The following is a 25,143-nucleotide window of genomic DNA, read 5'->3' as shown; positions in this document are numbered from 1 at the left end:
AAAAATACGGGAAGCTTAAGAATTAGAAGAAAATTTGAAAAAAATGTTTTGAAATTGATTTTAGCCATTCAATGATGAAGATTGATATTAACACGTTTCTTTATTTCTCTTATAGGTTATAAAGTGCGTTTTAATTCGAAATCGGCGGTTGCGTAAAGGTAGGTGATTGTTGAGGTGGTTAACAAAAATAGTAAAACAATTACTTCAACTTTTTCGACGTTTCTACTAAATTTTATTAGAATTTTACAAAATTTTACAAATTTTCTAACAATTTGATTAAAAATTTTTCATGTGAATATATTAACATTCGTAAATTCAAAAAATTTTCAATTTTATGTTAATGTTTTGTACAATTTTAGGGGGGACTGGGAATTTTTTGAAAAAGTAGATTCCATGCAATAAATTATTTTTTTTTCTTTAGTTTTGATGATTATTATTTTTGTTACTTCACGAGAGTGCCTGGTAATTTTTACTTTACAGCATCGTCGATGTTTCCTGATTTCCTTTCCTGGTGTCCTGGTGCGATTAGAGTCTAATTATAGGGCAGATTTTTTTTTAAATTAATAGAAATTCATAAAAAAACATTTAAAAATATTTCTTCTCACAATAAATAAAAATAATATTCAATTAGAGACAAAAAAATCAAGATATAATTAAATTTTAAAATATTTAATGATACGAAATTTTATTATATTAATAGAATTGCAAATGCTGTTTTTGCAATAACGAAGAAGGTTTTGAATAAAAAAATAATCGATCAAAAAATTGAAAATATTCAAAAAAGTTTCGAAAATATTGAAAAATTTGAATTAAATTCCATAGATGTTGTTAGGTTACTTTCGAAAATTATTATCAATTTAAATTAGGGTCTATCAGAGTGTGTAGCTTCGGAGGAGCAGAAGTCGATGGCGGAGACGAAGAAAAAAAATTTTTGTGTGGAATGAATAATTGTTGATCACGTGATTATCCTCGGGTGCAATAAGGATTCGTAGTTTTTAGAAAATCTTTTTATTCGTTTCAATTTAATCAATTTTTAATCGTTTAATACATTTCTCGGATTACTCAGAACAGTTCGCAAATTTGGGGGACTCCGTTCAACAAGATATCTTCAAAATAAAATTTTTTAATCGCAGAATTATTAAAAATTTTTTAAATTCACATAATTTTTATGAATTTTCGTTCGAAATTGTTTTATTTTTAATTTCTTCGTATTAATAACTAATTTTTTGATTAATTACTTTAACAGTATAAAAAAATAAAATATTCGAAATTCAACACCTAGTTGATATATTTTAATTATACAGGATGTCCGATTTTGTTGATGTTTTCGCGATTATCTCTCAAATGACTTTCCGACTACTCCGGTAAGATTTTCTTTGACTATGAGGAGGAGGCTGTTGGGTTAAACTAATTTTTTTCGAAAAATTCGTTCCCTAGAAACGACAAGTACTGGCTTGAGGTTGCTCTAACGTAGTGGACTAACAAGTCAGTGCTATGGGGATGATTATGTGATGTATACCTTAATGTCAGTGATAAATGTGGAAACGCAACCACCGTGGTTCGGTTAGTGATAGTGATAAATAGTGATAATCAAATGGAAAGAGGAAAATGTAACATGGAGAAGAATAAGTTATTGATACCAATGAGTGAGTTATAAAATTTATTATTACAAAATAATTTCAGGATTCTTTAAACTTTCATTTATTAATTACTCGTATTTCTAATATAAATTAAAAACTATTTTTGTTTACTAACGATTACATTAAAAAAAACTTTGAAAATAAGTGATAAAAAATTGTGGAATTTATCATTTGTAAAGGTGTGATGTGAATTTTAATAAAACAATCAATATCTTTTAAATTTTAATGCTAAAACAGGAATTTTTTATCGATATATTGACGTGTACGTGGATTTTTCAACTAATTTCTTCATCGTTTAACGAAATCATACTGCCGAAAACTTCTGAATTATTTTTTTGTTTGCTGTCGCGTCTGGCTACCGAAAATCTTCTTTGGTCTTCATTTTGTTCGACGTCATCTTTTAAATCGCTTGTAGGTCTTTAACAAATGATTTTTATAAATAATTACGAATTCGAATTGGATTATTCACGAGTGGGAAAGGACTAGCTACGAATTATTTACTTACTTTTTTATGTTTTTATCTTGAGTTTGTGGTGTTTGCAAACGACGATTTTTCGTTTGATTTTCTTCTGTTGTATTATGCTTGAGGTGATTTTTTATTTGGTTACTATAAAAAAATATTTTTTTTTTTCAATGAATTAAACAGTTATAATACAAATTTGGGTTGTATTACATCATATTTTCCGAAAAACCCTGTATGTATTAACGGAAATTAAAAATATCCAATTTTATTTTACCTGTTCCCTATTTGGCGTTTGTCTAGTTCCTTTTTAATGGATTCTGGAATATTCTGTAAAAAATGATATTTTCTGAGATAAATTAACATATACGAGGGTGTTAAAAAGTTTTATTGTTGTTGTTGGATGACGTTGAGTACAAATATACTGGAAATCGTCGTCAACTTTATTTCAAATGGAACTTAATATTTTATTTTTGAATACATACATGTATACACAATGGCGTATACCAAACATAAAGTATTTTCGAGATATTTCAATGTTTTTCCAAATTTTGAAAAAAACCTTCCTTAATAACGAAGCTAATGACGTCAAATTCTAACCTATAAACAACAAGCACCTGCTCTTTAGCTTCATATATGCATGTAATTCAAATTTTATACAGGGTATTTCAAACTTAGGCGCCGACACGCACACTTTAAAGCATTTATAAGTTGCCCACTTTAAATAGAATACTTTGTCGTTTATTACCTAAATTTTCTGCTAATTCGTTTGGTATTTTATTTCTTATACCCAAATCCAAACATTTTTGGAATATTTTAATATCTTAGTTATAACATACATTAGTAAAGGTTTTAGAAAACTATTTTTTTTTTCAAAAATAAATGGATATTTGTTGCCAAAGACTTCTTTTTTAACATGTAAATGTTAATTTGTTTCAAAAACAAAGTGTGTTTTTCTGTAGACACTGCTTTTTCCTAAAACAATTTATTATTTGTCGTCAGATTCAGTCTTTCCAAAAATATAAGGCTCATTTACCTCTTTTTCAGTAATATTTTTCAAAATTAAGCCGCCATATGTCTTTAGGGACTGTCTTTTTCAAAAACAAATCGTCATTTGTATTTGCAGGTGATATTTTTCAAAATTAAGCCGCTATATGTCTTTAGAGACTTTCTTTTTCGAAAACAAAGCGTCATTTGTCTTTGGAGGTAATATTTTTCAAAATCAAGTCGCCATATGTCTTTAGAGACTTTCTTTTTCGAAAACAAAGCGTCATTTGTCTTTGGAGGTAATATTTTTCAAAATCAAGTCGCCATATGTCTTTAGAGACTTTCTTTTTCGAAAACAAATCGTCATTTGTCTTTGGAGGTAATATTTTTCAAAATCAAGTCGCCATATGTCTTTAGAGACTTTCTTTTTCGAAAACAAAGCGTCATTTGTCTTTGGAGGTAATATTTTTCAAAATCAAGTCGCCGTATATCTTTAGAGACTGTCTTTTTCGAAAACAAAGCGTCATTTGTCTTTAGAGGTAATATTTTTCAAAATTAAGCGGCCATATGTCTTTAGAGACTTTCTTTTTCGAAAACAAATCGTCATTTGTCTTTGGAGGTAATATTTTTCAAAATCAAGTCGCCATATGTCTTTAGAGACTTTCTTTTTCGAAAACAAAGCGTCATTTGTCTTTGGAGGTAATATTTTTCAAAATCAAGTCGCCATATGTCTTTAGAGACTTTCTTTTTCGAAAACAAATCGTCATTTGTCTTTGGAGGTAATATTTTTCAAAATCAAGTCGCCATATGTCTTTAGAGACTTTCTTTTTCGAAAACAAATCGTCATTTGTCTTTGGAGGTAATATTTTTCAAAATCAAGTCGCCATATGTCTTTAGAGACTTTCTTTTTCGAAAACAAATCGTCATTTGTCTTTGGAGGTAATATTTTTCAAAATCAAGTCGCCATATGTCTTTAGAGACTTTCTTTTTCGAAAACAAATCGTCATTTGTCTTTGCAGGTGATATTTTTCAAAATTAAGTCGTCATATGTCTTTAGAGACTTTCTTTTTCGAAAACAAAGCGTCATTTGTCTTTGGAGGTAATATTTTTCAAAATCAAGTCGCCATATGTCTTTAGAGACTTTCTTTTTCGAAAACAAATCGTCATTTGTCTTTGGAGGTAATATTTTTCAAAATCAAGTCGCCATATGTCTTTAGAGACTTTCTTTTTCGAAAACAAATCGTCATTTGTCTTTGGAGGTAATATTTTTCAAAATCAAGTCGCCATATGTCTTTAGAGACTGTCTTTTTCGAAAATAAATTGTCATTTGTCTTTGCAGGTGATATTTTTCAAAATTAAGTCGTCATATGTCTTTAGAGACTTTCTTTTTCGAAAACAAAGCGTCATTTGTCTTTGGAGGTAATATTTTTCAAAATCAAGTCGCCATATATCTTTAGAGACTGTCTTTTTCGAAAACAAATCGTCATTTGTCTTTGGAGGTAATATTTTTCAAAATCAAGTCGCCATATGTCTTTAGAGACTTTCTTTTTCGAAAACAAATCGTCATTTGTCTTTGGAGGTAATATTTTTCAAAATCAAGTCGCCATATGTCTTTAGAGACTTTCTTTTTCGAAAACAAATCGTCATTTGTCTTTGGAGGTAATATTTTTCAAAATCAAGTCGCCATATGTCTTTAGAGACTTTCTTTTTCGAAAACAAATCGTCATTTGTCTTTGGAGGTAATATTTTTCAAAATCAAGTCGCCATATGTCTTTAGAGACTTTCTTTTTCGAAAACAAATCGTCATTTGTCTTTGGAGGTAATATTTTTCAAAATCAAGTCGCCATATGTCTTTAGAGACTTTCTTTTTCGAAAACAAATCGTCATTTGTCTTTGGAGGTAATATTTTTCAAAATCAAGTCGCCATATATCTTTAGAGACTGTCTTTTTCGAAAATAAATTGTCATTTGTCTTTGCAGGTGATATTTTTCAAAATTAAGTCGCCATATATCTTTAGAGACTGTCTTTTTCGAAAATAAATTGTCATTTGTCTTTGCAGGTGATATTTTTCAAAATTAAGTCGCCATATATCTTTAGAGACTGTCTTTTTCGAAAATAAATTGTCATTTGTCTTTGCAGGTGATATTTTTCAAAATTAAGTCGCCATATATCTTTAGAGACTGTCTTTTTCGAAAATAAATTGTCATTTGTCTTTGCAGGTGATATTTTTCAAAATTAAGTCGCCATATATCTTTAGAGACTGTCTTTTTCGAAAACAAATCGTCATTTGTCTTTGGAGGTAATATTTTTCAAAATCAAGTCGCCATATGTCTTTAGAGACTTTCTTTTTCGAAAACAAATCGTCATTTGTCTTTGGAGGTAATATTTTTCAAAATCAAGTCGCCATATGTCTTTAGAGACTTTCTTTTTCGAAAACAAATCGTCATTTGTCTTTGGAGGTAATATTTTTCAAAATCAAGTCGCCATATGTCTTTAGAGACTTTCTTTTTCGAAAACAAATCGTCATTTGTCTTTGGAGGTAATATTTTTCAAAATCAAGTCGCCATATGTCTTTAGAGACTTTCTTTTTCGAAAACAAATCGTCATTTGTCTTTGGAGGTAATATTTTTCAAAATCAAGTCGCCGTATATCTTTAGAGACTGTCTTTTTCGAAAACAAATCGTCATTTGTCTTTGGAGGTAATATTTTTCAAAATCAAGTCGCCATATGGCTTTAGGGATGTGTTTTTCAAAAACAAAGCGTCGGTTGTCATTAGAGACTGTCTTTTTCGAAAATATAAGCAAAACTCCAAAGCGGTCAAAGAATTCGGAATTACCGTTCTTCAATTACCACCATATCGCTGGGAGTGTTGTTTTTTTTTTCTACAGGGCCGCGTATAGGATAATTTTTAACTTTTTTGCTTTGTCTTTCAATGAAAATGTCGACGTTGTGTGTAACCTAAACGATCCTCAAAAATAGTTCAAATATAATTGAGGTAATGCATCGTTACCGAAAATTTTTCAGGCTCCGAGTTAGTCCAAATGTTCGTTACGTCCCCATCACCGTTCATCACTTCTGCAGAAAAAGCTGGCCTAGTCGGAATCAATGGAGAACTGGAAAATAACAAACATTTCAATTCATTATTTTGTACAATTTCGTTATACTTACGAATTAACTTCTTCCAATTTCTTCAATAATCTCTCGTTTTCTCTACAAACAACTTCGTGGTCTCTTTGTAGTAGATCCCGTGACGTAAACAGCTCGGCGTTATCCTTTCGAAGCGCTTCGTTCTCTTGCATATACAACTTGACCAATTCCGCTAGTTGCGGTCCTTCCAAATTCGCCAATTCCTCCAAATCTACGTGCGGGGGAGTTTTTAATATCCTTCTTTCAACTAAAAACATCATTGAATTGTTACAAAAGTAAAGAAAATCATACCTATATATCAAAACGTTGAGATTATTCACCCCATGATGATGTTCAAACAAAAAACGTTTTTGAACTTCCAAAACATCGAATTGATTCTTCATCCACCTTATAGTGCTTATTTGGTACACGTAAACTTTTTCAGAAAAACACTTTCATTACTCTTAAGAGACTGTTTTTTTTTTAAAAAAGCGTCGTGTGTCTTTAGAGACTGTCTATTTTCGAAAATATAAGGTTCACTTGCAACTTTTTCAGAAATAAACCTTCATTTGTCTTTAGAGACTGTTTTTTTCAAAAACAAAGCGTCGTTTATCTTTAGAGACTGTCTTTTTCAAAAACAAAGCGTCGTTTATTTTTAGAGACTGTCTATTTTCGAAAATATAAGGTTCGCTTGCAACTTTTTCAAAAACAAAACGTCCTTTGTCTTTAGAGACTGTTTTTTTCAAAAACAAAGCGTCGTTTATCTTTAGAGACTGTCTTTTTCAAAAACAAAGCGTCGTTTATTTTTAGAGACTGTCTATTTTCGAAAATATAAGGCTCACTTGCAACTTTTTCAAAAACAAAACGTCCTTTGTCTTTAGAGACTGTCTTTTTCAAAAACAAAGCGTCGTCTATCTTTAGAGACTGTCTATTTTCGAAAATATAAGGCTCACTTGCAACTTTTTCAAAAACAAAACGTCCTTTGTCTTTAGAGACTGTTTTTTTCAAAAACAAAGCGTCATTAATCTTTAGAGACTGTCTTTTTCAAAAACAAAGCGTCGTTTATTTTTAGAGACTGTCTATTTTCGAAAATATAAGGTTCACTTGCAACTTTTTCAAAAACAAAACGTCCTTTGCCTTTAGAGACTGTCTTTTTCAAAAACAAAGCGTCGTTTATTTTTAGAGACTGTCTATTTTCGAAAATATAAGGCTCACTTGCAACTTTTTCAAAAACAAAACGTCCTTTGTCTTTAGAGACTGTCTTTTTCAAAAACAAAGCGTCGTTTATCTTTAGAGACTGTCTATTTTCGAAAATATAAGGCTCACTTGCAACTTTTTCAAAAACAAAACGTCCTTTGTCTTTAGAGACTATTTTTTTCAAAAACAAAGCGTCGTTTATCTTTAGAGACTGTCTATTTTCGAAAATATAAGGCTCACTTGCAACTTTTTCAAAAACAAAACGTCCTTTGTCTTTAGAGACTATTTTTTTCAAAAACAAAGCGTCGTTTATTTTTAGAGACTGTCTATTTCAAAAACAAAGCGTCGTTTATCTTTAGAGACTGTCTATTTTCGAAAATATAAGGCTCACTTGCAACTTTTTCAAAAACAAAACGTCCTTTGTCTTTAGAGACTATTTTTTTCAAAAACAAAGCGTCGTTTATTTTTAGAGACTGTCTATTTCAAAAACAAAGCGTCGTTTATCTTTAGAGACTGTCTATTTTCGAAAATATAAGGCTCACTTGCAACTTTTTCAAAAACAAAACGTCCTTTGTCTTTAGAGACTATTTTTTGCAAAAACAAAGCGTCGTTTATCTTTAGAGACTGTCTATTTTCGAAAATATAAGGCTCACTTGCAACTTTTTCAAAAACAAAACGTCCTTTGTCTTTAGAGACTATTTTTTTCAAAAACAAAGCGTCGTTTATTTTTAGAGACTGTCTATTTCAAAAACAAAGCGTCGTTTATCTTTAGAGACTGTCTATTTTCGAAAATATAAGGCTCACTTGCAACTTTTTCAAAAACAAAACGTCCTTTGTCTTTAGAGACTATTTTTTTCAAAAACAAAGCGTCGTTTATCTTTAGAGACTGTCTATTTCAAAAACAAAGCGTCGTTTATCTTTAGAGACTGTCTATTTCAAAAACAAAGCGTCGTTTATCTTTAGAGACTGTCTATTTTCGAAAATATAAGGCTCACTTGCAACTTTTTCAAAAACAAAACGTCCTTTGTCTTTAGAGACTATTTTTTTCAAAAACAAAGCGTCGTTTATTTTTAGAGACTGTCTATTTCAAAAACAAAGCGTCGTTTATCTTTAGAGACTGTCTATTTTCGAAAATATAAGGCTCACTTGCAACTTTTTCAAAAACAAAACGTCCTTTGTCTTTAGAGACTATTTTTTTCAAAAACAAAGCGTCGTTTATTTTTAGAGACTGTCTATTTCAAAAACAAAGCGTCGTTTATCTTTAGAGACTGTCTATTTTCGAAAATATAAGGCTCACTTGCAACTTTTTCAAAAACAAAACGTCCTTTGTCTTTAGAGACTATTTTTTGCAAAAACAAAGCGTCGTTTATCTTTAGAGACTGTCTATTTTCGAAAATATAAGGCTCACTTGCAACTTTTTCAAAAACAAAACGTCCTTTGTCTTTAGAGACTATTTTTTTCAAAAACAAAGCGTCGTTTATTTTTAGAGACTGTCTATTTCAAAAACAAAGCGTCGTTTATCTTTAGAGACTGTCTATTTTCGAAAATATAAGGCTCACTTGCAACTTTTTCAAAAACAAAACGTCCTTTGTCTTTAGAGACTATTTTTTTCAAAAACAAAGCGTCGTTTATCTTTAGAGACTGTCTATTTCAAAAACAAAGCGTCGTTTATCTTTAGAGACTGTCTATTTCAAAAACAAAGCGTCGTTTATCTTTAGAGACTGTCTATTTTCGAAAATATAAGGCTCACTTGCAACTTTTTCAAAAACAAAACGTCCTTTGTCTTTAGAGACTATTTTTTTCAAAAACAAAGCGTCGTTTATTTTTAGAGACTGTCTATTTCAAAAACAAAACGTCGTTTATCTTTAGAGACTGTCTATTTTCGAAAATATAAGGCTCACTTGCAACTTTTTCAAAAACAAAACGTCCTTTGTCTTTAGAGACTATTTTTTTCAAAAACAAAGCGTCGTTTATTTTTAGAGACTGTCTATTTCAAAAACAAAGCGTCGTTTATCTTTAGAGACTGTCTATTTTCGAAAATATAAGGCTCACTTGCAACTTTTTCAAAAACAAAACGTCCTTTGTCTTTAGAGACTATTTTTTTCAAAAACAAAGCGTCGTTTATCTTTAGAGACCGTCTATTTTCGAAAATATAAAGCTCACTTGCAACTTTTTCAAAAACAAAACGTCCTTTGTCTTTAGAGACTATTTTTTTCAAAAATAAAGCGTCGTTTAGCTTTAGAGACTGTCTATTTTCGAAAATATAAGGCTCACTTGCAACTTTTTCAAAAACAAAACGTCCTTTGTCTTTAGAGACTGTCTTTTTCAAAAACAAAGCGTCGTTTATCTTTAGAGACCGTCTATTTTCGAAAATATAAAGCTCACTTGCAACTTTTTCAAAAACAAAACGTCCTTTGTCTTTAGAGACTATTTTTTTCAAAAATAAAGCGTCGTTTAGCTTTAGAGACTGTCTATTTTCGAAAATATAAGGCTCACTTGCAACTTTTTCAAAAACAAAACGTCCTTTGTCTTTAGAGACTATTTTTTTCAAAAACAAAGCGTCGTTTATCTTTAGAGACCGTCTATTTTCGAAAATATAAGGCTCACTTGCAACTTTTTCAAAAACAAAACGTCCTTTGTCTTTAGAGACTATTTTTTTCAAAAACAAAGCGTCGTTTATCTTTAGAGACCGTCTATTTTCGAAAATATAAGGCTCACTTGCAACTTTTTCAAAAACAAAACGTCCTTTGTCTTTAGAGACTATTTTTTTCAAAAATAAAGCGTCGTTTAGCTTTAGAGACTGTCTATTTTCGAAAATATAAGGCTCACTTGCAACTTTTTCAAAAACAAAACGTCCTTTGTCTTTAGAGACTGTCTTTTTCAAAAACAAAGCGTCGTTTATCTTTAGAGACTGTCTATTTTCGAAAATATAAGGCTCACTTGCAACTTTTTCAAAAACAAAACGTCCTTTGTCTTTAGAGACTATTTTTTTCAAAAACAAAGCGTCGTTTATCTTTAGAGACCGTCTATTTTCGAAAATATAAGGCTCACTTGCAACTTTTTCAAAAACAAAACGTCCTTTGTCTTTAGAGACTATTTTTTTCAAAAATAAAGCGTCGTTTATTTTTAGAGACTGTCTATTTTCGAAAATATAAGGCTCACTTGCAACTTTTTCAAAAACAAAACGTCCTTTGTCTTTAGAGACTATTTTTTTCAAAAACAAAGCGTCGTTTATCTTTAGAGACCGTCTATTTTCGAAAATATAAGGCTCACTTGCAACTTTTTCAAAAACAAAACGTCCTTTGTCTTTAGAGACTATTTTTTTCAAAAATAAAGCGTCGTTTAGCTTTAGAGACTGTCTATTTTCGAAAATATAAGGCTCACTTGCAACTTTTTCAAAAACAAAACGTCCTTTGTCTTTAGAGACTATTTTTTTCAAAAACAAAGCGTCGTTTATCTTTAGAGACCGTCTATTTTCGAAAATATAAAGCTCACTTGCAACTTTTTCAAAAACAAAACGTCCTTTGTCTTTAGAGACTATTTTTTTCAAAAATAAAGCGTCGTTTAGCTTTAGAGACTGTCTATTTTCGAAAATATAAGGCTCACTTGCAACTTTTTCAAAAACAAAACGTCCTTTGTCTTTAGAGACTGTCTTTTTCAAAAACAAAGCGTCGTTTATCTTTAGAGACCGTCTATTTTCGAAAATATAAGGCTCACTTGCAACTTTTTCAAAAACAAAACGTCCTTTGTCTTTAGAGACTATTTTTTTCAAAAATAAAGCGTCGTTTAGCTTTAGAGACTGTCTATTTTCGAAAATATAAGGCTCACTTGCAACTTTTTCAAAAACAAAACGTCCTTTGTCTTTAGAGACTGTCTTTTTCAAAAACAAAGCGTCGTTTATCTTTAGAGACCGTCTATTTTCGAAAATATAAAGCTCACTTGCAACTTTTTCAAAAACAAAACGTCCTTTGTCTTTAGAGACTATTTTTTTCAAAAACAAAGCGTCGTTTATCTTTAGAGACCGTCTATTTTCGAAAATATAAAGCTCACTTGCAACTTTTTCAAAAACAAAACGTCCTTTGTCTTTAGAGACTATTTTTTTCAAAAATAAAGCGTCGTTTAGCTTTAGAGACTGTCTATTTTCGAAAATATAAGGCTCACTTGCAACTTTTTCAAAAACAAAACGTCCTTTGTCTTTAGAGACTATTTTTTTCAAAAACAAAGCGTCGTTTATCTTTAGAGACTGTCTATTTTCGAAAATGAAAGGTTCACTTGCAATTTTTTCAGAAAAAAAACCTATTTTGTCTAGAGAAGCGGTTGATGGGTTCAAATCACATGTTTTAGAGGTACCTTAATCGAAATCGACCATTAGTTAAAACTATATCCAATTATAAATATTTTTTTTTTATTTATCTATCTCAAAACTTAAGTAGCAACCCTCGAAGCAGTTCGAAATTGGATTTTTTTTAACTTACCCGATGAATCGACTGTAGTTTTAGATTCCGAATAAGCGTTCAGGGCCGATTTCAAGTACTGATTTTCGTTTTGTAAAGTACTAATTTCCCGTTTCAAACTCAAAATGAGAGATTCCCTCGGGTCCTACAAAATATTACATATTATACAAGGTGTTTTTTTTGTTGTTTTAATATTTACCATTACTACGATTGGTTTGGTTCTTATTTTTTTCGCTCTGGCTGCGTATCGGAGCGTATTCAAAGTTTCGTGAATATTCGATTTCGACGGCGATATACAAGCTATCTAAAATAGACTTAATTTATTAAATATTCAATGCTTAACTCAATTAATCAAACTTGCCATTAATGTGACTCCGTTACCCGCTAACGAATCCGCTAACAATTTCGTTAACTTGGAATCCCTGTACGGAATATGGTTTTTCAATCTCTTAGAATCGCTTAACGACGATATACAATAACCTGGAATTCATTGAATTCTTTTTTTTAATATAAGAAAATTCGTTCGTTAACCAAGTGTTTTTAATCGAATTAGTAGATAATATTTAATTTAATGTGAATAATAAACGACGAAAATTAAAATATTGATCAAAAAACTTCGCATACTACACCGCGATCAAATAATACAAAATTTATGTTCAATTTAACTAGTTGATTAATGCCTGTAAGCAAAATAACGTATCCATCTCTATAACAGTGTATTATACCCTTATTAAGACAATTTTTGAAAGATTGTTACACAGATATTCCACTCGGAGCATAATTAGTTAACGGCTCGATACATTACAATGCAAAATAATGCACAATCATTTGCCAATTGGAATCAGATCTTTTCTCGAACTTTTATCATCAAATTTGATCTATTATACTCACTTACCTAAAACCATGAGGCTTTTATTGATATTATTTGCTTCTTCTAAAGTTTTCCCTTCGCTTTGCGTCTTTTTTGTCATTTCGCTACCGGCCAAATCAACGAAATTAATTTTCCCCGTTCGCGATATGAAAACGCCGTTTTCAGCCGGTTGTTCGCACGTTATATACACGCTCAAAATTGTATGACTCCGGCTAAAATATGTAATATATTATTACACCCTGTAGAATATTGATTGATAATAATTTTAACCTCGAATATTCGTTCATATTGTGTTTACCGACTGATCTGTTTCTCATACCCTCTTCCAAAACAGCCAACAAATCGTCGAATTCTTCGCAATCTACGGAAAATAAGTTTTCGACGAAAAATCCGCGAGATTTTTTGCTCCATCTGACTGCCAACGATTTTCGTAAGCTTCCCGGATTTAATAAATCTATTACCTTAAACAATTATTTCATCAATTATAATAAAATAATAATAATAATATAAATTTAAAATAATCTCACTTTTTCGTTATATATTTCTAAGAAACTTGCTTTCAGCACAAAATGGATGTCTGGTTGTTCTTGTATTAATTGAAATAAATAAATAAAAGATCGAAAAATAAGTCCGTGCTCGTCGCTATAAGGAGCAGGTTTTAGTCCGAACTGAAAAAGTCGCATTTTCTAAAAACTGGAATATCTTGTTGATTTACTTACTAGACCTGGAGGACCTGTTAGGGTATGCGTTTTACCGCTTCCGGTTTGTCCGTAACAAAAACACGTACATCTGAAACCTTCCACGGCCATTTCTATAAGTCTTTTCATGCCGGAATATTGTAGAATGTCTTCTTGCGTAGCCGCAGGTTCGAAAACTACGTTGTATGAAAATAATTTCGGTTTCTGGCCACCGCTCGGACCACCGGGAATCCCATCGACCTATGTAGTAGTTATATTATAAAGTAGACAGAATTTAAGAAAAAAATTGGTGGTGAAAAGTTCTGAAAGGAAATTGAGTACGGGAAAATGAAAGTAGAAGAAAACTTTGACGAAGATATTTACCGATGGCTGGATTATTAATAGCTAAATGGTAGAGTTACATATAAAAGATCAATTATCAAATAAAATTAAAGAAAAAATAGACGTTTCATCAAAAAAATTAATGGAAGATTGTATAAAGAAGAAGAATAATGTGAAAAAGTTCGTACTTCGCACAAAAAGAAGAAAAACGATTCAAATCAAGTCCAGCGTCGATTATTGATCAAAAAGGTCCGTGAAAATTAAGTAAAAAAGAAAAAAAGTGCCATATCAGAAAGAAAATTAATGGAAGATTATAAAAAGATGAAGAATAATGTGGAAAAGTTCGTACTTCGCACAAAAAGAAGAAAAACGATTCAAATCAAGTCCAGCGTCGATTATTGATCAAAAAGGTCCGTGAAAATTAAGTAAAAAAGAAAAAAAGTGCCATATCAGAAAGAAAATTAATGGAAGATTATAAAAAGATGAAGAATAATGTGGAAAAGTTCGTACTTCGCACAAAAAGAAGAAAAACGATTCAAATCAAGTCCAGAGTCGATTATTGGTTAAAAATGTCCGTGAAAATTTTAAGTAAAAAAGGGAAAAAGTGCCATATCAGAAAGAAAATTAATGGAAGATTATAAAAAGATGAAGAATAATGTGGAAAAGTTCGTACTTCGCACAAAAAGAAGAAAAACGATTCAAATCAAGTCCAGCGTCGATTATTGATCAAAAAGGTCCGTGAAAATTTCAAGTAAAAAAGGGGAAAAGTGCCCCTTCATCAAAAAGATGTATGAAAGATCATAGAAAGAAGAAGAATAATGTGGAAAATCTGAAAATATCTGAAAAATTATCAAAAAAGACCTTTTCGTCACAAAATTTGAATGAATAAATTTCATTTATTTTCCTAAATAAATTTAAAATACTAGCTCCAAGTTTATGGAAAATTATTTTCGTACATTGGTGAGTACAAATTTAATTTTTCACTTTCGTGCGTGGATAACTTTATTTACCAATATCTGTCCACATCCTGGAAATTGAACCACCGTTTCTTCTCCATTTTTTAATTCTCTCTGTCCTAAAGGTCTCACTCTAAAAAAAACCGTTTAAATTTATTTGAAATATACAATACGAGGGCTGCTACTTAAGTTCGGAGACAGGCAAATATTTTTTCCATTCAGATTGAGTTACATACCCCCAAAACATGATTTGAACGCATTAACCGTTTCTTTAGGTCTAAAAAAAACGTTGAACTTTCTATTTATTTTTTATCTGCGGAAATAGGACAAAATCATTGGGTGTCAAACAAAGACTGTACGCCGAATGACCGATCGATTCGATGTTTTGACTGTTCAAAAACGTTTTTGTTTGAACTGAGAACTCGCATTGTCGTGGTCTTCTACGAATATTGTCTCTGAATACATCTGTCAAAAAAATGTTGATGGCGATATGGCCATTTGAAAAACTTTTGTTTGATTTGGTTCGTCTTGAAAAAACCGTACAATCGATTATTGTTTAACGCATTTCCATTGATCTAATCCACGTCGAAAGTCATAGAAAATCACCATCAAAACTGTCAAACTTCACGATTTGACATATTCACATCAGTGTTGCCATATCTCAAAATTTAAGTAGCAACTTTCGAAAAACTGATTAGATGTCATTTTTTGAATTAATTATTCGACATTTAACAATAGAGAAAACATTTATTTACCGTACAACCACATTAATATTATCTTCTATATCATTGTATTTTGTTATTATTCTTTGGAAATTATTATCTTCATCCAATCTTTCTATACTGCCGCCGTTTCTGTAAAGAAAATCAATTGATTAGTCTATTATTCATATTTTATTAACTGATCCAAAAATAATTAGCTAGCAGAACCATGATCCAATAAAAAGAAACCACCTGTAGATAGTACCAAAAGAATAAGATAAGATAAGAAGTTGTAAAAAAATCGAATTTCAACGCGTCAAATTCTATGAAAAAAAAAGAAGCAACATTTATAGCATATAATATGATTCAATGGAATCCCGAGGGTGGAAAAACTCGTTGCCGATTTGGAACAAAATGATTAGAAGTTGTAGGGATGGATTATGAAGATTGGTCACCATCAGTTTTCAAGAAGCAGGTTCGCCATTTGCAATCCACCGCATGTTTTTTCGATTCAGTGGTGTTTCACATAAAAACCCCATCAGTAGTATCAATAGCTTGGTCAATTTCTCTAACCTCAATCTTAAAATCGTTCAGTACCATTTGGTGATCTACAGGTCTGCAGATCCGTTTCCAGTGATGCCAATATACGATTGAAATATTTTTTTGCTCACTACCCCGTCAAAGAACATCACCAAGTATAGATAAATTTGTTTTTGTCTCAAATAAATCGTTTGGTATTTGAACAAGACACTGAAGAAGATGATGGAAGGCAACGAAAAAAAATTCGAAAGGTGTTGGGGGTTTGTAGCGATTTTTATGAAAAAAGAATTCGATTCCTTTGTGTTTCATATTAAAAATGAAAATTCTAATTATTAGACAATCTATTACACGTCCGTCCTTGTAAATTGAAAAGAAAATTATCCCACGACGTTTTATTAAATATTCACATAGATAAATGAACTACTTGAGAAGTCTATTGTCGATTCAAAATTACTTTTCCCACAAACGTTAGTTGTTAACCTATAAGTTAACCTTGAATTTACTTTTTTCATTGAATCAAATCTATAAATAGAAAATCATTAAACCCCATCGTCTGTTATATACTAAGAATTAGCTTCATTAGAAGGTATCACATTTTTTTATTAGTTAGTTTCATCAAAAATTCACACTATAATTAACTTGGAATAAAAACACAAAAATACGTGAATCGATTTTACGTCTATCAAAAAAAATTGAGAATGAAAATTTACGACTTGGATTTGGTGCAAAACTATATGGCGAAGCGAGAAGCTTTTGAACTCATAGGACTTCAAATAGACCTAATTATCATCACCAAAGTCCGATGTCCTTTCATTTGAATCCTTTAATGTCGTTAAGACAGGTTGTGGAGTTTGTCCAGGTGTTTAAATGCGCTCCGGATCATCCGTGATGTCCGTGGTGTGAAGTTAGACCTAGTTTTCTTAAAAACCTTTTCTATTGAAAATATTGAGTCGCTATAATATCATCGGAAAATCTTTCGTGTCGATGTTCGATATGTAAATTTCGAAACTATAAAAATCGAATGAATTCCAAAGGAAAATTCAAGGACGATTTCAATCACGATTTTCATGGAAATTTTTATCGGCTTTGATCGTGGATATTTGATGTGTAACTATTTCATGTTATTGGCATTTTTTTTATAACATGCATGTCTATAATGGTATGTTTAACTTTAATATATTATTATATAGGGTGAGAGTGAAAAACAGGACTTCTAGAATCGATAAAACTAAAAATTATTGATCAAGATCTTCCGAAAGCTCGAAATTTTTCTCTCTATGATAAAAATGATTCCAAGCTAGCGGGAAAAGATGTTTTATGCCATTTACCACAAGGAAAATAACTTAGATAGAGTTTATGTACTCAGAAGTTATAGAAACCTCTTTGGATCGGCTTTGAGTACATATAAACTGGCACAGAAACAATAAGGCTTAAGAAAATTCAAAAGATTCATAACCAAAACAGTTAAGAAGTCAGAAGTCTCTTTTATTGAAATGTTACAGTACTTGGGAGAAGTAGTGCTAATACCTTGTGGGAATTGGGGCACAAAACCCCCAAAAAATAACCTCATTTAGGAGGAATCAGCTGGTAAAATGATAAATCGTCTGGTACTTGATAAACGTCATATGGATTTGACAATGGCAGCGCCATCTGTGTGTCAGTCACGCGATTTATTTAGTGATGTAATATGAAAACACAAAAAATACTAAAACTTACTCGCTGTCTCGTGATTTTACTAAAGAATTTGTTCTAGCTGGACTACTTCTTCTCGATCCGTTTTCCTTCTTGTTTCCGTTCCGTTTTTCTGGACTATTTCCTATCCTAGATTTCATCGGAGATTTTTTATCTGTGTTCGAAGTAGTGATTTTGTCGTTGTTTTTATTTTTAGCAGGACTAGTACCGCGAGACGTCGAAGGACTACGTCTCGTCACCATTTTTTAATCAAATTATGAAAATAAGTCTGAAATAGGAATGAAACTTGAAAAATTATAAAAATTTAATTGTTAATCGTTTAATCGAATGGATCTTATATAAAATAGGGTAAAATTTTCAATTTGTTTAAAAAAAATTGATTTTGATTCAACATTTTAACCTGCTTTCAAATCTAGTTCGAAAATGCGTAATTTTCAAAAATATAATCTTGAAATACCTCGTATAATATAGTATAAAAGTTATTTTACTTGGATACAAAAAATAAATTTATAAACTATCTTCCAATCAATTCAAATGAATTATTAATTTTATTTTTTTTTTAATTATTTATTTCAATTACTTAGAAATCATGGAAGTTGAAATTTGGGCCTAAACAAATAATAATCAGTTAACGCTTCACATATTTGCTCAGATATATATTTTTATCGATTCGAAAACGAGCCCATATACTTAGTAACGCCCTTGATACAAACATTAACAAATTTCTGAAAAAAATTAGTAATATTTGACACGAAATCGCATTTGCTATTTATACGATTCGCTAATATAGTTCCGGTTACGGAAAAAATTTTATTACATTCATGATTCGACAAGCAAATGCAAATTCCACACCTCGAAGTAGTGCCATACAAGTACAAACAAATAGGGGCAGAGAAAATTCGATTGTTTAATGGACACAAAAGGATAGAAGACATCTTTTTCAAAAATTAATCGTTAATTTTCTTTAGGGATTGTCTTTATCAAAAACAAACTGTCGTTTGCCTTAAGAGGCTTCAAAAATAAAACGTTATTGGTCTGTAGAGGCTCTGTTTTTCAAAAAGAAATTGATGTTTGTCATTGGAGATTATACTTTTTGAATCATTTGTTTTCAAATGCTGTCTATTTTGAGAACAAATTGTCTTTATCCAAAACAAACCGTCATTTGACTATAAAGACTATTATCTTCAGAAAGAAACCGTAATTTGTGTTAAGAAGCTGTTTTTCTCGAAAACAAACCACCATATGACTCTCTGTTTTGAAAACAAACCGTCATAAGTCTTTAGAGGCCGTTTAGTGTTTAGAAGCTGTTTTTTTTTTTCGAAAATAAACTATCATTTGACTATAAATACTGTTTCTCCAAAAATAAACCGTTATTTGTGTTTTTTAATTAAAACAAACCGCCATTTGATTATAAAGACTGCTATCTTCAGAAAGAAACCGTAATTTGTGTTGAGAAGCTGTTTTTTTTTCGAAAACAAACCACCATATGACTTTAGAGACTCTCTGTTTTGAAAACAAACCGTCATAAGTCTTTAGAGGCCGTTTAGTGTTTAGAAGCTGTTTTTTTTTTCGAAAATAAACTATCATTTGACTATAAATACTGTTGCTCCAAAAATAAACCGTTATTTGTATTTTTTAATTAAAACAAACCGTCATTTGACTATAAAGACTGTTATCTTCAGAAAGAAACAGTAATTTGTGTTTAGAAGCTGTTTTTTTTTTCGAAAACAAACCACCATATGACTTTAGAGACTCTCTGTTTTGAAAACAAACCGTCATAAGTCTTTAGAGGCCGTTTAGTGTTTAGAAGCTGTTTTTTTTTTCGAAAATAAACTATCATTTGACTATAAATACTGTTTCTCCAAAAATAAACCGTTATTTGTATTTTTTAATTAAAACAAACCGTCATTTGACTATAAAGACTGTTATCTTCAGAAAGAAACAGTAATTTGTGTTTAGAAGCTGTTTTTTTTTTCGAAAACAAACCACCATATGACTTTAGAGACTCTCTGTTTTGAAAACAAACCGTCATAAGTCTTTAGAGGCCGTTTAGTGTTTAGAAGCTGTTTTTTTTTTCGAAAATAAACTATCATTTGACTATAAATACTGTTGCTCCAAAAATAAACCGTTATTTGTATTTTTTAATTAAAACAAACCGTCATTTGACTATAAAGACTGTTATCTTCAGAAAGAAACAGTAATTTGTGTTTAGAAGCTGTTTTTTTTTTCGAAAACAAACCACCATATGACTTTAGAGACTCTCTGTTTTGAAAACAAACCGTCATAAGTCTTTAGAGGCCGTTTAGTGTTTAGAAGCTGTTTTTTTTTTCGAAAATAAACTATCATTTGACTATAAATACTGTTGCTCCAAAAATAAACCGTTATTTGTATTTTTTAATTAAAACAAACCGTCATTTGACTATAAAGACTGTTATCTTCAGAAAGAAACAGTAATTTGTGTTTAGAAGCTGTTTTTTTTTTCGAAAACAAACCACCATATGACTTTAGAGACTCTCTGTTTTGAAAACAAACCGTCATAAGTCTTTAGAGGCCGTTTAGTGTTTAGAAGCTGTTTTTTTTTTCGAAAATAAACTATCATTTGACTATAAATACTGTTTCTCCAAAAATAAACCGTTATTTGTGTTTTTTAATTAAAACAAACCGTCATTTGACTATAAAGACTGTTATCTTCAGAAAGAAACCGTAATTTGTGTTGAGAAGCTGTTTTTTTTTTCGAAAACAAATCGCATTTGACAATAAAGACTGTAATTTGTGTTTAGAGGCTGTTTTTTCGAAAAAAAACCGTCATTTGACTATAAATACTGTCATTTTCAAAAAGAAACCGTAATTTGTCTTCAGAAGCTGTTTTTTCATTAAAACAAATCGTCATTTGACTATAAAGACTGTCATTTTCAAAAAGAAACCGTAATTTGTCTTCAGAAGCTGTTTTTTCATTAAAACAAATCGTCATTTGACTATAAAGACTGTCATTTTCAAAAAGAAACCGTAATTTGTCTTCAGTAACTGTTTTTTTTTCCAAAAACAAACCACCAAATAACTTTAGAGACTCTCTATTTTGAAAACAAAGCGTCATAAGTCTTTAGAGGCTGTCTTTTCGGAAAACAAACCGTTATTTGACTATAAAGACTATTTTCTTCGAAAATAAACCGTTATTTGTGTTTAGAGGCTGTTTTTTTTTAAAACAAATCGTCATTTGACTATAAAGACTGTCGTCTTCAAAAAGAAACTTTAATTTGTCTTTAGAAGCTGTTTTATTCGAAAACAAATCGCATTTGACAATAAAGACTGTTATCTTCAAGAAGAAACCGTAATTTGTGTTTAGAGGCTGTTTTTTCGAAAAAAAACCGTCATTTGACTATAAATACTGTCATTTTCAAAAAGAAACCGTAATTTGTCTTTAGTAGCTGTTTTTTCATTAAAACAAATCGTCATTTGACTATAAAGACTGTCATTTGTGTTTAGAGGCTGTTTTTTCGAAAAAAAACCGTCATTTGACTATAAATACTGTCATTTTCAAAAAGAAACCGTAATTTGTCTTCAGAAGCTGTTTTTTTCATTAAAACAAATCGTCATTTGACTATAAAGACTGTCATTTTCAAAAAGAAACCGTAATTTGTCTTTAGTAGCTGTTTTTTTTTCCAAAAACAAACCACCAAATAACTTTAGAGACTCTCTATTTTGAAAACAAAGCGTCATAAGTCTTTAGAGGCTGTCTTTTCGGAAAACAAACCGTTATTTGACTATAAAGACTATTTTCTTCGAAAATAAACCGTTATTTGTGTTTAGAGGCTGTTTTTTTTTAAAACAAATCGTCATTTGACTATAAAGACTGTCGTCTTCAAAAAGAAACTTTAATTTGTCTTTAGAAGCTGTTTTATTCGAAAACAAATCGCATTTGACAATAAAGACTGTTATCTTCAAGAAGAAACCGTAATTTGTGTTTAGAGGCTGTTTTTTCGAAAAAAAAAACCGTTATTTGACTATAAATACTGTCATTTTCAAAAAGAAACCGTAATTTGTCTTTAGTAGCTGTTTTTTCATTAAAACAAATCGTCATTTGACTATAAAGACTGTCATTTGTGTTTAGAGGCTGTTTTTTCGAAAAAAAACCGTCATTTGACTATAAATACTGTCATTTTCAAAAAGAAACCGTAATTTGTCTTCAGAAGCTGTTTTTTCATTAAAACAAATCGTCATTTGACTATAAAGACTGTCATTTTCAAAAAGAAACCGTAATTTGTCTTTAGTAGCTGTTTTTTTTTCCAAAAACAAACCACCAAATAACTTTAGAGACTCTCTATTTTGAAAACAAAGCGTCATAAGTCTTTAGAGGCTGTCTTTTCGGAAAACAAACCGTTATTTGACTATAAAGACTATTTTCTTCGAAAATAAACCGTTATTTGTGTTTAGAGGCTGTTTTTTTTTAAAACAAATCGTCATTTGACTATAAAGACTGTCGTCTTCAAAAAGAAACTTTAATTTGTCTTTAGAAGCTGTTTTATTCGAAAACAAATCGTATTTGACAATAAAGACTGTTATCTTCAAGAAGAAACCGTAATTTGTGTTTAGTAGCTGTTTTTTCATTAAAACAAATCGTCATTTGACTATAAAGACTGTCATTTGTGTTTAGAGGCTGTTTTTTCGAAAAAAAACCGTCATTTGACTATAAATACTGTCATTTTCAAAAAGAAACCGTAATTTGTCTTCAGAAGCTGTTTTTTCATTAAAACAAATCGTCATTTGACTATAAAGACTGTCATTTTCAAAAAGAAACCGTAATTTGTCTTCAGTAACTGTTTTTTTTTCCAAAAACAAACCACCAAATAACTTTAGAGACTCGCTATTTTGAAAACAAAGCGTCATAAGTCTTTAGAGGCTGTCTTTTCGGAAAACAAACCGTTATTTGACTATAAAGACTATTTTCTTCGAAAATAAACCGTTATTTGTGTTTAGAGGCTGTTTTTTTTGAAAACAAATCGTCATTTGACTATAAAGACTGTCGTCTTCGAAAAGAAACTTTAATTTGTCTTTAGAAGCTGTTTTATTCGAAAACAAATCGTATTTGACAATAAAGACTGTTATCTTCAAGAAGAAACCGTAATTTGTGTTTAGTAGCTGTTTTTTCATTAAAACAAATCGTCATTTGACTATAAAGACTGTCATTTGTGTTTAGAGGCTGTTTTTTCGAAAAAAAAACCGTCATTTGACTATAAAGACTGTCATTTTCAAAAAGAAACCGTAATTTGTCTTCAGTAACTGTTTTTTTTTCCAAAAACAAACCACCAAATAACTTTAGAGACTCTCTATTTTGAAAACAAAGCGTCATAAGTCTTTAGAGGCTGTCTTTTTGGAAAACAAACCGTTATTTGACTATAAAGACTGTCATCTTCAAAAAGAAACTTTAATTTGTCTTTAGAAGCTGTTTTTTCGAAAACAAACCACCATATCGCTTGTCCAGTTCAAGACTGGTTTATTTCAAAAAAACCAATTTCTCAGGAGAGCTGATTAAAGTTTATGATTTTCTCTTCAATTGATATCCGATGGTTGTATTATGCGAATTTTTTAAATTTTGCACGATTCATTACAATAAAAGTACTCCTCTATAGATTTACAGAGGTTTTTCCCTCTCTCTATACCATTATTATTTTTTATAAGTAATTATGAGCAGAACTCCAAGATGATCCTATCTTGCACCAAAATATTTCAGGTTTTTATAGATAACTCCAGTTATTAATCATTCAAAATCTCTTTATTTTTTATAAAACAAGTACAAAAATAAGAACAAAAGTGTAAAACATAACATGTATCTGCATGAATTAAAAAATCCTTGAGACTACTGAGACTTTTAGTGAAAAAAAGTCATGAGTCTTTATTCTCAGTGGTAACTACATCTTTCTTCAGACTTGGTAGGCAGTTTTGTAGATAAAATAAGCATTTTCATTATTATAAGATAATCAGAGCTTCTTACAAAATATGACTTTGTACAATAAATGCATATAAAACTTTTATATCTACAAACTACAAAAAGAGAAAAAAATACTGAGCCAATTCGTTTCCTACTGTAGGAACTCAACAATACAATTACTTGGGAAAAAAATGAAAATATTAATAACAGTATAAAATAACAAACACTGTGGGAAAACCAGGGAAGCGATTAGTTTGCATCTTTTATAAATTTTTGTAAAACTTTTTGTAACACAGAGGCGTGAAAGCTACACCATTGGTTTTTTCAGGAAAAGACAAAGTAACGCTTCTTTTTTTTATTAGTGATACTAGACTTTTTCTTGTATAGGCCTTGGAGAGTGTTACAATTGGAGTGAAACTGAAACTGCATGAATCTGATGAATTGCTTCGACGTTTCTTGTTCTGGTTTGCTATGTTGATAGATTTGAAATATTGCTGAGAGAATAATGTTTTATATCGAAAAAATCCAGGCCCATCTTTATGGGTCTTAATCACACAGATATTAGCGATTGGTACCTTAACACTGTCTTCATTGAACAAAGCGTCCTTTATTGTCAAGTCAGCAGTCAGCTTTTTCAAATCGATGAGTTCGGGAAAATCTATTCGCTTGACAGCGTATGCTGGAGGTGTCTTCTTTGCTTGTGAGATGATAGAAATATAATTTTCTGGGATATAGATGGGTGAGGCTTTTCTATATTCCTTTAGAGCCCGTTCTATAACAGAGTGAACGTTGTCGCCCTCGTTTTGAGTGTGTCCAGTTACTAAGAATAGAGCCATTATCATAATAGTACAGTTTTGGACTAAAGAGTGATACGAAAAAGTTACTTACTGTTGGTTTATCACATAATAACCCACTATTGCACAATAGAACTCCACTGTCTCTATGTGTGGCAAGGATCAAAACTGAAATGATTCACTCTTGCACGGCCCACCCTCCACAAATCAAAGATTTCCCACTTACGTGCACTCCATCTAGGGGTGATCCACTAAGTTTTTTAAGAAACGGTCTTGCACAGAGTTAGAAGTGGCAACTTGAAGATAATTTATGCAAAAAACTGAAAATTGCTTTATTTTGAGTTAGGCCAGTCTTGAACTGGACAAGCGATATGACGTTAGAGACTCTCTGTTTTGAAAACAAACTGTCATCAGTCTTTAGAGGCTGTCTTTTTGGAAAACAAACCGTCATTTAATTATAAAGACTGTCTTCTTCAAAAATAAACCGTAATTTGTCTTCAGAAGAAGTTTTTTTATTAAACAAACCGTCATTTGACTATAAAGACTGTTTTCTTCGAAAATAAGCCGTCCTTAGTCTTTACGCGCTGTTTTTTTCGAAAACAAACCGTCATTTGACTATAAATACTGTAATCTTCAAAAAGAAACCGTAATTTGTCTTTAGTAGCTGTTTTTTTCCAAAAAGAAACCACCAAATAACTTTAGAGACTCGCTATTTTGAAAACAAAGCGTCATAAGTCTTTAGAGGCTGTCTTTTTGAAAAACAAACCGTTATTTGACTAT

At 30.7% G+C, this 25,143-nt stretch overlaps 2 protein-coding genes across 4 annotated transcripts in view; one reads left to right on the top strand and one right to left on the bottom strand.

The window, feature by feature from the left end:
- Nucleotides 1-25,143, top strand: part of LOC130447970 (probable G-protein coupled receptor CG31760) — a 76,031-nt gene that overhangs the window by 632 nt on the left and 50,256 nt on the right. The window contains exons 2-3 of one of the 3 annotated variants that reach the window (XM_056785055.1): nt 116-158; nt 1,305-1,646. The gene's annotated coding sequence lies outside the window, so the exon portion shown is untranslated. Of the gene's footprint in view, nt 1-115; nt 159-1,304; nt 1,647-25,143 lie in introns of those variants that run through there. The other 2 variants (XM_056785058.1, XM_056785057.1) reach the window with 2 other exon arrangements.
- Nucleotides 1,850-17,961, bottom strand: LOC130447972 (kinesin-like protein KIF12). Its single transcript, XM_056785060.1, has 15 exons — nt 17,668-17,961; nt 15,466-15,564; nt 14,765-14,843; nt 13,455-13,673; nt 13,263-13,403; nt 13,006-13,196; nt 12,760-12,947; nt 12,226-12,344; nt 12,064-12,168; nt 11,886-12,009; nt 6,256-6,481; nt 6,098-6,200; nt 2,378-2,430; nt 2,146-2,247; nt 1,850-2,057 (listed from the first exon to the last, which is right to left on the bottom strand). Exons 1-15 carry the CDS (start codon nt 17,883-17,885, stop codon nt 1,916-1,918), a joined length of 2,109 nt encoding a protein of 702 aa, XP_056641038.1. The 5' UTR covers nt 17,886-17,961; the 3' UTR covers nt 1,850-1,915.

The sequence above is a fragment of the Diorhabda sublineata genome, chromosome 8 (assembly GCF_026230105.1).
Source record: "Diorhabda sublineata isolate icDioSubl1.1 chromosome 8, icDioSubl1.1, whole genome shotgun sequence".
Taxonomy (NCBI): Eukaryota; Metazoa; Arthropoda; class Insecta; order Coleoptera; family Chrysomelidae; genus Diorhabda; species Diorhabda sublineata.
This window is presented reverse-complemented; position numbering and strand designations above follow the sequence as displayed.